The 12078-nt window shown below is 45.3% G+C and overlaps 1 protein-coding gene across 2 annotated transcripts in view; it reads right to left on the minus strand.

The window, feature by feature from the left end:
* The window catches only part of LOC122386984 (protein krasavietz-like), a 123764-nt gene that overhangs the window by 19334 nt on the left and 92352 nt on the right, over window positions 1-12078 (minus strand). For both annotated transcript variants that reach the window (XM_043376761.1, XM_043376763.1), the window contains exon 9: window positions 6139-6361. In XM_043376761.1, coding sequence (XP_043232696.1) covers window positions 6139-6361 — 223 coding nt within the window. The remainder of the gene's footprint in view (window positions 1-6138; window positions 6362-12078) is intronic.

Here is a 12078-nt window from a genome sequence, read left to right on the forward strand (position 1 = left end):
CACTAAAACGCGTCAGAAGGGCCCCATTTACCATGCATGACTTCATATACGATCAACCTTCACTACCTTGAGGCCTGTTTTGCTGTTGGGCAGCTGTAAGGTTATGTGACGTCATCAAAGGTCACCAAATGTTTTTTTTTGCCAGTAACTCCTTACAGGAACAAGATACAGCCACGTGGATGGTCTCATTGTGTTCAGCTAGTCAATGCGCATCGAATGATATACATGATTACCTCGAGGTCACGTGACCTGAGGTCAACCTTTCACCTTGACCTTTCGGGGTCAACATATATACATATAGGTATGGTTCGATGCGGATTGACGAGAGGATCACGATGGTGCCCTTTGTTTGTTCCTAGCTCGACCAATTTGAAAGTTATTCGAGAAAAACTCTCCATATCTAGCGCCGCCATTTGGACTTTTTTGACCCCTGTGACGTCATCTTTGACCTGACCTGAAAATGACCTTAGTAAAAATTGTAGACCTTTTCTAACTTTTTAGAAGCCCGGGACCACACATTAACCCGGCCGGGCCCGGGGGCACATTGCCCCAACAGACGGTAAATAACTTTTGAAAACACCCATCTCCAATATTAGTGTTTTCTGAACCAAAATTTTGCGAGGAATCCGATGGTGTGGTCCCCTAAATCTGAAAAATTCCATTTTGGAGATAGCACATTTTTTTGAAAAGTAAATATTCGTCATGCATAAAAGTCAAATAAATTGAAAATATAACCAGTGAATATTTGTAACAACATAAAAATGTGTCGAACATAAATTAGTGATAAATATTTTTTATCTGCGATGATACTAAATCTGCTCATACATGTACATAAACTAGTACATTAACCCTCGCCGGACCTATTGGTTTTCTACATACGCGTCGGCTGAGGGGGGGGGGGGGGGTACCACCCCCCTTCGCCGTTTCGCCCCTGGTGAAGCTAGCGCGTCGCGGAAAAAACGAGCGTGTGCGCCGTTACGAGACGCAGAGATTGGTGCCCGATTTTAAGGTCCTAGGTCAACCGGTGACCTCTGAGGTCAGGTCAAGTGCCCCAGGGTACGGTTCAGTTTTTGGTGAATAATTTCACAAAAAACGGCCGCAGAGCCGCGATTTTGGCAGCATCGTGTTCGCCTCGCTCAGGCGCGTCGAATGATATACTTTTTGTTCGGGTCAGGTCAACTTGGGGTGTTGACCTCAGGTCAAGGTCAGGTCAGCACCTCCAAATCACGAAGTTGGTCGAAAGAGGTCATGTCGCATATCACTCGATTCGGCAGGCCTTCCTGAGTCCATTGGTGGCTTTCCCGACTCGCTAGCTCAATTTGATCAAGAGTTATTGACGAAAAACTAATATGACCTCGATGACGTCATAAATGACGTCACGCAAGGTCAACATTGCAAAAGTGACGCATCTAACCTTGCAAGGAGTGCATCAAATCACGATTCTGTGTGCTTGCAATAGTTGGAGATCGTTCCCGGCGCCAGAATAGCAGTTTTCATTTTTCCCCATTGACTTATAATGGTGAGGTCCCGAAAATGACCTGACCTCATATGACCTCTAGGAAAAATCCGAGATATACAAGTTGTGAGACTCATAATGGATACTAGATCCTGCAAGTTTCATTTCCCTGTCACATCTCCTCTGGCAGGGAGGGCGTTGCGAAGTTGCGACATCTGAAGACCGTGCAGAGGTTCACTTATGACGTCATAGGTCAGTGACCTGACCTGACCCAAAAATGCGGTTGGTGTCAAAAGATCCGGCTTGAATCAAAGGTCACGTATGCCAAGTTTCAGCTCTCTATCGCCAGCGTGTTCGGAGCTATCGCGAAAAAACCTATGGGGGGGGGGGCGGCACCCGCCCCCCTCGGCCGGCGAGGGTTTTAACCCTCGCCGGCCGAGAAGGGGTGGGGCTGGTGCCACCTCATAGGGTTTTTCGCGATAGCTCAAAACGCGCTGAGGATAGACAGTTGACTTGGCATACCTAATCTTTTATTTAAGCTGATTTTTTTTTACACCAACCGCCCTTTCAGGTCAGGTCAAGTCACTGACCTATGACGTCATAAATGAGCCTCTGCGAGGTCCTCAGATGTTGCAACTTTGCAACGCCCTCAGTGGCAGAGGAACTTTCACAGGAAGATGAAACTTACAGGACGTAGTATCCTCCATAGGTCTCACAAATTGCATATCTCAGATTTTTCCCAAAGGTCACATGAGGTCAGTTCGGTTACGTGACCTCACCACTGTAAGTCAATGGGGGAATATGAAGACTGTAATTTTGGCGCCGGAAATGATCTAAATCTGTCCCAAGCACATGAACTCGTGGTTTCATGCACTCCTTGTACGGTCCGATCATGAAACCACGATTCCATGTGCTTGGGAGAGTTTTAGATCATTTCCGGCGCCAAAATAACAGCGTTCATATTTCCCCCATTGACTTATAATGGTGAGGTCATGTGACCGACCTGACCTCATGTGACATTTAGGTTAAATCCGAGATATACAAGTTGTGAGACTTCTGAAGGCCCTGAAAGTTTCATCTTCCTGCATGAAAGTTCCTCTGGCACTGAGGGCTTTGCAAATTTGCAACATCTGAGGAACTCGCAGAGGCTCATTTATGACGTCATAGATCAGTGACCTGACCTGACCTGAAAACGCGGTTGGTGTCAAACGATCCAGCTTGAATAAAAGATAAGTTATGCCAAGTTTCAGCTGTCTATCCTCAGCGTCTTTTGAGCTATCGCGAAAAACCTATGAGGCGGCACTCGCCCCACCCCTTCTCGGCCGATGAGGGTTAACCCTCGCCCGCACATGGGGTTGCCACCCCCCCCCCCCAGGTAGTCTTTCTGCTCTGTACTCAACATTTTAAGAGCTAGAAGACTGATTTTTCGTATAGCTGCTCCTCTATCCTTTCTTGATGTCCACTGAAAATTTCAAGTTTCTGTGATTTTTGGTTTCGGAGATATGACCTTGTTTTTCAGGTCATGTCATGACCCAAATGGCCAATTCTCAACATCTTGCGTTTGCCATGGGCCTTGTGAGCTTTTGACACCTTGCTTTCGGCCTTTTTTGCCAGTCTAACCTGCCACCTACCATGTAACATGTTGTTCGACGATGTACAGGTGTCAAGGTCAGGGTCAAGGTCAACATAGGTCATCTAAGATAATTGCGTTTTAGCCAAGCTGAATTTACTTTTTGTGAAGTTTTTTTTACTGCATTTTTGGTAAAAGCTTCTCACATCATGATTTCATGGTAATATGGACACAAAAACAATCGGTGCACACATCAGTATACACACAGACACACACAGACATACAAACACATATAATTGACCTTGACCTAACTTGACCTGAAATGACCTCAGCAGCAAAAATCTGGTCGGGTAGTGTGACAAAGAGGCTCTAGCTGGCTTGGCACCAGAAAACAGCATCGTTATCGGTATATGATAAGCAGCGCACTTGATATCCAACGGTGACCCAAAACAGCAACATTTTTTAGTTTGACCTGACCTGGAAGGTCAATGACTGACCTGAGAAGGTAAAACTGAGTATCATTGGATTGGTCTCTTCCCAAAGAATCTTTTTGGTCTTTACCGCTAAGCTCTATCTCCAACAGGAACGAAATGGCGCGGGGGTGGCAACCCCATGTGCGTTCTAGGATGGGAAAATGGCATGTGCGGGCGAGGGTTAATGTACTAGTTCATGTACATGTTTGCGCAGATATAGTATCATCTCAGCTAAAATATATCTGTAATTCATGGTCGACACACTCTAGTGTTGTTATACAAAAATTAACTCATTATATTTTCAATTTATTTGACTATTATGCCTGACGAATATTTATTTTTCAAAAAAATAAGTGCTATCTCCAAAACGGAAATTTTTCAGATCTCGGGACCACACCATCGGGTTTCTCGCAAAATTTTAGTCTAGAAAACACTAAAATTGAAGATGGGTATTTTCAAAAGGTATTTACCGTCTTTTGTGGCAATGTGGGGCAATCCCAACCACCGCAGCCCGGGGGGGGCGTTTTTCGCCCACTGTCTAACTCCGTAAATAAGGGCGCTACGGAAACAAAAGCGATACCAAACGAAAGGTCCTTACGAGACGATTCTCAAGCACCTAAAATTTTTGACCTCAGGTCAATCTTCAAGGTCAGAAGTCAAGGTCAAAGGCAAAAAACCGGCAAATGTGTACTGTGTAGTGATCTCAAAGTAAGCGTTCTAGAGGACAGCAGGATGCATAAAACCGCCAAAATTGGGTGTCAAACAAAAGAAGAGAATATGAGGATTCCGAAAATGTGTTCCAAAACAAAGGTCAAGGTCAAGGTCATGCTCAAAATTGACCTCAAACTTTGCACTTTTTCGTACATCTTGCATGCTAACTTCCAAGATGTTTTGAAATGTTTTGAGGCTTATCAGATCCCTATTTGTGGCTCATCTTACGATACAATGCTGCTCAAAGGTCAAGGTCACAGAAGAGTATCCTTGCTAGAGGCTATTTCACTGATTCGAATTAGTAATGAAAAAGAAGACAATTTTGCCATCCGGAGGCTCTAAGTGAAGGATTAAAGGAAAATAGATGCCAGATTCGTGATCAGCGGGTACGAATCCATCATAAACGACCTTTCATGTGTAAAGGTCAACCAAAGGTCATTCGAGGTCACATGAGGTCAACATAAAACTTGAACTTTTCCAAACAAAATATATATCATTCAACGCGGCTTGACAAGGCGAATGCGATGGTACCATTGCCGTAGCTCTAGGGCCATTTTTGTCGAAGTTATTTGCGAAAAAACTAAAACCACATTTCGGGGTGGTCGTTGACCTGACCTCTGGCCTCAGGTCACCAATTTTTTGTCTATTTTTCTCGAGGTCAAACGCTACACAACCGTGCTCGTAATTTGTCTTTATCTCTAAAACTCTATTTTTAGCAGCTATTCGAAGTTCGTGTCTGTGACGCTGAAGTTTGCCGTGCACGGGTCTAGAAAAAGCGACCCTGTGACGTCATCAAGGGGCTAGAGCCAAATTTTTTTACTTCAGAAGATGTCAAATTGATGGGAGAAAAGGTACTGAAAGTTTCGCTTTCCATCCCTAAGCGTTCGGGAGCTATCGCAAATATTCGTAAGGGGGGGGGGGCCGAGAAACGCCTCCCCCGGGCCCGCGAGGGTTAATTAACCCTATTAGTGGCAGGCTCCTGGCTACCCCCTATTAGTGACAGGGGGGGGGGCTGTTTACGACCCCCCCTTGATATCTCGAGATCTAACGGGCCGATTTTCAAAATTCAAACGGCATTCGATTTCGCTCAACGTGATCTACATTTCTAAAAAATAAAAATTAAAAAATGTCAATAGGGGGGGGGGGGTAGAGGGGGGTAAAAAACGGGCAAATTGCAGATACATTTTAGACTGTTTATCACGGCCAGGTTTCTGAACCAATCTTAACGCAACTTTTGCCGATCGATAGAGAATGAACCAGGAATTCACATGGATCCCAAAAAATGCATTTTCAAAAATCATAGGCGGATACAGACCATTGAGATTGGGGGTACACAAAAAGTATAGTAAATAAGGTTTTTGTTGGTACTGTTTCTAAAAATGGTGGTAATGGTCTTGTTATGTTACAATTTTCTTATGAGAGAACGACTACAATTGTATTGGTCATGCATAGGCGGTGTCAGGGCACCTATGTTGGGAGGTAAAACATAACCCCCCCCCTTTTGGACGCCTGGATCCGCCTATTATTATAGCAAAAACGTGTCAAAAGAGGATGCACAATAACTGTATATGTTATCACATGATACCTTTCATTCACTGTTCGTAAAACTGGTGCAGCATCGTGATCTTCGCCCAAATGACTCGCTTCACGAATAGGACCCCCCAATTCCCAGTGCTCTGGAGCCGCCCCTGGTAAAGTTATGAACTTGAAATTTTCAGGGAATGTGCCCAATTTAGTTTTAGGAAAAGTCAGAAAATTTCAGCATCGCAGCTTCAGCGGTTTCGGAGATATTCCCGAAAAACCTGAGGGGTGGATAAAAACACCCCCCCCCCCCTGCCACTAATAGGGTTAAGCGGTGACCTGTACCTAATAGCGACCACCAGTAGCCCTCCCCGCCAGAGCCACGGACTCAGCAGTTTAAAACTGACCCTTATAAAAGAGAATGACGATCTTGCTGAAAGTCTTCATCAGGTTCATGTTCTCGTAGCAGTACTCTTGTGCCTTCAGAATGAGCGTCATCTGGGCGCGGGACGAGTTGTCCGTGTACTGCTTGAATAGCGGCACGTACTCGCGCAGGTGGCGAATGGCCTGGTCGACGATCAGCTCCTCCTTCTTATTCCACTCCACGACGGACATGACTGTGGGCCACACCTGTCCGGCCAGCGAGCGTCAGCGATACGGCACACCACCACCACACCACACGCCTCCCACAAATCGAACACGCACACAAACACACAAAAAGTCAAGTTTACCAAACCGAGTAAATCGCGATATGGCTAACCAAAGAAATGTTTGGTGCATCATCTGAAATCACGTAGCTTTCATGTTTTTTTTTTTTTTTTCAAAACCAGCCTCGTGTATGATTGTCAGAAGTCCTGACATTTTCTATGCCGTAAAATGACTGTCGGATACTTGCAAGTTCAAACGCCGTTAGCGTGCGTTCATTTAATACAAACTACAAAAATTATACATGGCAATGATCCCTAAAGCCTGCTGCTTCTCATGCTGGGTCACAAAAAGCCGCATCTCTTTTGGTTTGGCGGTGATCTAATCATCTGTCATCATGTTTCAATGACAATTTTTAGTGAAAAATATTTGCTTTCGTTTCATCTACAGCAGAGCTAACACAGTGTGTGCCCGTTAGTGCACCATACCATAGCATTCCCTAATCATTTCTGAGCCACACCGTGAAAGAATTAAGGCGCTAGCACAGGGCAGACCAGCGCTATTGAAGTTTTTGTCCGGCGCGGTCGGGTGCCGCGGTCGGGGCGGATTGCTTTCACCGCGGATTGCAATTTCGACAGACGTTTGACTTTGACCTGCTATAAGTAGGTCAAATATTGACCTTAAGTCAAAAGTAATATGCTCACTCGCGAGATCTTGTCAAGGGCAATCCGTTGGATTTTGTTGCGAGGCGCTGGGACACTTCATTTAGGAACAAGAGAGGGATGCACCAGCGAACCCCCGCTGTGGCCGCCCGCCCGCGGCGCGGCCGCCCGCCCACCGCGGCACCTGACCCCAACGGACGAAAACTTTAGTAACGCCGGTCAGCCCTGTGCTAGCGCCTTAATTCTTTTTTTTTATAAATTTAGCTCGAATGTTTGAATGGACGGATTGACAGAGCCGGAGCCCACGCTAAGCAGAGCTTGTTGCGTAGACCCCGACCCCTACCGTCCGATCGCACAATTCCGGGTAACGGGAGAATTTAGATGCCAAAGTTTAACGTGCCCTTCAAAGCCGGACACGGCCTGTCCCACTCAACTGACTTCAACTGGCTGCGGCTGCTCCCACCAACCGCAGACCATCCCCGTCAGGAGTCTCAAATATCGAGCGCCGGAGCGTCTCGAACCCGGGCTCTCACTACCGGGAGTCCGATGCTCTACCAACTGAGCTACGGGACAGGCTTTCACAGTGCGGCTCAGAAATGATTAGGGAATGCTGTGGTATGGTGCACTAACGGGCACACAATGTGTAAACTGCTGTAGGTGAAACGAAAGCAAATATCTTTTAGTAAAAAACTGCGATTGCAACATGATGACAAATAGTTAGATCAACGCCAAACCAAAAAAGATACGGCTTTTGTGACCCTGCATTAGAAGCAGCAGACTTTGGGGATCATTGCCATGCATAATTTTTGCCATTTGTACGAAATGAACGCACGCTAGCGGCCTTTGAACTTGCGGGTATCTGACAGTCATTTTACGACATAGAAAATGTCACGACTTCTGACAATCATACACGAGGCCGGTTTTGACAAAAAATATGAAAATTATATTTTTTCGACACCCCAAACATTTGCCTGACTGGCCATATTACGATTTATCGATTAGGTGAACTTGAAATTTGGGCCTTTTCGGTATTTATGGCCACTCGTGGACCCCATTTGCATCACTGTGCAACGGTCGGCCTGGGCGAGTGCAACGCCGCCTACCGGCCTGATTCAAAACTACCAGGAAGCCGAAGTGTTCATGGAAGAATTCTAAAAAAAAACACACATCCACAAAAAAGTGTCTTTATTTGCAGGAAGTGCGATGTCCTGTTTTAAAGTTTAGGTATACGCTGTTGAACACGCCGGATATAGTTAAAGTCGCATCTGAGGTACAGCCCACCGCTAAAGTAATGTGTGGTTTTACCAATCTCAACGGATGGCTTTGACCGACGATTTTTAAATGCGGACTGATTGAAAAGAAGACGTCAATAAATAGAGTTGTAGCTGCAAGGGTGAAGATACATGTAAGCTACATTTTAAGTCTCGTTGCAGTCTGACTAATCGTTCCTAGGCTTCAGAAGCAGAACATACCCATGACTGAAACCACACATTACTTCTGCTGTGGACTGTACCTATATTAGATGCGGGAAAATGCAAGTGTATTAGCCAGCTTACCCCGGACACCAACAATCTTACAGATCAGTAACTTAACCCGCGCGGGGCTGGGGTCTCCAGCCGAACGCGCGGGGCTGGGGGGGGGGTAAATTTTACCCCCCCCTGTTATCTCCCGAACTAATGGTCCGATTTGGAAAATTCAAACGCCAATCGAAAGCTCTCATCACGAACTACTAAAAACATGTACTTAATTTAAAGTTTGAGGTCAAGGTCAAGGTCAGGTCAAGGGTACAAATTGCAAGTTTCTACAGTATCGACCTTGCACCGTAGTTGCCGAAGAATGGAGTCATGGACTGAGACTGATCGCCCAAAACGTGTTCTTAGGCTACCAAGACAATGTTAGTTGCATACAATATCATTCAGAGGTCAAGGTCAAGGTCAGGTCAGGTCAGGTCAGGTCACCAAAAACAAAATATAGAAAAGGGCATGTGCGACACATGTTTTATGGGTCATTTTACTCATAGAATTCAATAGGCACACTCAATAAGTGATATGGACCACCTCTGGATGAATTTCAGGTCCAGGTCAGGTCAAGGTCAGGTCAAGTGAGGTCAAATTTTGAAGTTGGTTGTTAAGGCCTAAAAAGGTGTCTATCTGATGCAGTTTTTCACGGCAAATCGAATGGTGCTATTTTTGTTTCCGTACGAGGTCTAGAACTTCCAAAAAAGTCATTTTTCAAAAATTTTGTGTGTCGTGACGTCATAAAATTTTGAATAACTCCCACATTTTTGAACCGATTCTTCTAAAATTTGGTATGTAGGTGCACATAGACCACTTCTCTGACATATATTCCGGTTTTTTCGATAGACTCAAAATTTTGGATTTTATAATGATTTTCCCAAAAAAATCAGTTTTTTGAAAAAATTTAGGCCAAAATCCAAAATTTTCAAAAAACCGAGATAGCCATTTGATAGACAAAGTAAAATTACGTATAACCTTTTTTGTTACGTCTTGATTCCTTTAAAAATGAAGATGTTAGCGGCGTTTGAACTTTTGCCGTTTTTGAGGCGAAAATGGCGAACATGACGTCACTAAAACGTCAATTTCTCAAAAATTTTCCGACGGATTTCGCTCAAATTTTCAGGGAAGGTGTCAAATTGATGTAAGAAAAGGTACTGAAAGTTTGGCGGCGCTGCGCGCCGCCGTTTTTGAGATATCGCAAAAATTCGCGAGGGGGGGTAAAATTTACCCCCCCCCCAGCCCCGCGCGGGTTAAGAGAAATGTTTTAGATATTCTGAAAGTGCAATATGCTACAATGCACCCTGGCCGGCCGAAAGGGGGGGGGGGCAGTGCCGCCCCCTAGTTTTTTCGCGATAGCTCCAAATACGACGGCGATAGAGATCTGAAACCTTGGATAATACCTCACATTTGTTTCAATCCAAATCTTGTGTCACCAATCGCATTTTCAGGCCAGGTCACTGACCTATGAGGGAGATGAAACTTACGGGACCTAGTGTCCTCCAGAGGTCTCAACTTGTGTATCTCGGATTTTTCCTAAAGGTCAAATGAAGTCCGGTCGGTCACGTGACCTCACCATTTTAAAACTCAAGTCAATGGAGAGAAATGAAAACTGCTATTTTGGCGCCGGAAACGATCTCAAGCTCCCTCAAGTACACGGAATCGTGATTTCATGCATTACTTGCAAGGTTCGATGCATCCATTTTGCATTGTTGAGCTTGCGTGACGTCATTTATGACGTCACTAGGGTCAATAAGAGTTTTTCGTCGATAACTCCCAATCCAATTGAGCCAGCGAGTCTGGAAAGTCACCAGTGGACTTGGGAAGACTTGCCGACTAGCATGATTCCGATATGATTTCATTCTACAAACGTCGTGACCTGGTGTCTCTGACCTGGCCTCGACACAAGGTCAACACCTTAAACTGAACTCGCCCGAACAAAAAGTAAACCATTCGACGCGCCTGAGCGAAGCGAACATGATGCCAAAATCGCGGCTCGCGGCCATTTTCGCGAATTTATATATCAAAAACCGAACCCATGCCTTGGGCCACTTGACCTGGCCTCAGCGGTCACCGGTGGACCTGAATCCTTAGCCTTCCAAGCGGTGGGAGAGCATCCCCCCCTCCCTTAAGTTTTTTCGATATATCTCCAGAAACGCTGCGCCGATCGTCACCAAACTTCCAGTACCCTCCCGGGAATAGCTTTTACACATTGTGACCATTTTTTCCAAAGGCTATGATAGGTTGGCCACTAATGATGTCGGAGTAACGTCATTTCTGCCATTTTCGACAAAAAAAAATGTGTCGCGGGAAGAGCTGTCAGGCCTACAGCTTTAAAGATCCAGAAAATGTTATAGACATAAAAGGTGTATAATTAGCAGGGCTATAAAACTGCAGTCTCGGATTTTAGAAATTTTTGGATTTTAGCCCTGTTGTGTTTGTGTATACAGGGTTGGGCAGATAAATTGGGACAAATTTCAACTTCCTCTAAAACGACTATTTTTTGAGTGATAAAGATAATTTTTGAACACAAATATAGGCTAATGAATACGTTTCCATGATATGCAGGTTGTGTTGTAAATTTGAGTCGGCTGGTCACAGAACGTGGGCTTAAGCAAGCCACTATCAACTTAGTCCGCGCCCACATGCGTGCCAATACTTTAATTATGCTCCATCAAATGGCTGAAAGTAGTGTTTATCGAACAGACGTAAACGTTGGAGGAAGAGATGATATTGATTCATCCTTACATACCTATTGCATTGACACCGGCCGCTCCCCCGGTTTTCCAGGGGGGCTAAAAGGCAAAATTAAGTTAAATCAGAGGATCCTCGCGAAAACAGTGGCGCGAGCTTACAACGAAGGTAGCCGCGCAATGAGAAAGCGATATACCAGCACCTCAAACATGCACTCTTATGCATTGATGCATATCAACCTGTCAACATAGATGTTGAAGCAGCTGTGACGTTAAAAAGATTGTTTCCTCTTAAAGGGCTTGGAGAAGCGAGCAAGCACGTGCAGGTCTTTTTCGACGATGGTATCCCCATAACCGAGCATATGAACAACCGCAAACACCATGTAACATCGCAACCAGCCCAGAAGACGTGATCTTAGTTCCAAAAAGCATGCAGCAGACATCGGTGATGGCATTCCACCCGGTGACTTCTGACGGTCACGTGGGACCCCCTTATTTTACGGAATCGGGAGGGGGTTCGCCATTACAGGGTACCTAACCATCATTCCGGCAGTTCGAATCAACAAGATGAAAGAAGGCAACATCCTGCATGGAGTGATGCTCTTCGAGGAGTCAGCTCCCCGGCATAGAGTAAATTAAATACAAAATCTCCTGAAACGGAGGATCCCGCAAACTGTACCCGAGGGAAAATGCCCCCTTCCTCAGTAAACCTCAGCCCACACAAGTTCTGGTTGCTGGGGCGTTTTTGCGGGTGAGTCTAACGAACGTCCCCATGTGACTGTGGTGAGCCTCAGCAGTGCCAGTTGGCTACAATTACGAGCCATTTCAGACGG

This window comes from Amphibalanus amphitrite, unplaced genomic scaffold (genome assembly GCF_019059575.1).
Source record: "Amphibalanus amphitrite isolate SeventyFive unplaced genomic scaffold, NRLGWU_Aamphi_draft 000269F_arrow, whole genome shotgun sequence".
NCBI lineage: Eukaryota > Metazoa > Arthropoda > Thecostraca > Balanomorpha > Balanidae > Amphibalanus > Amphibalanus amphitrite.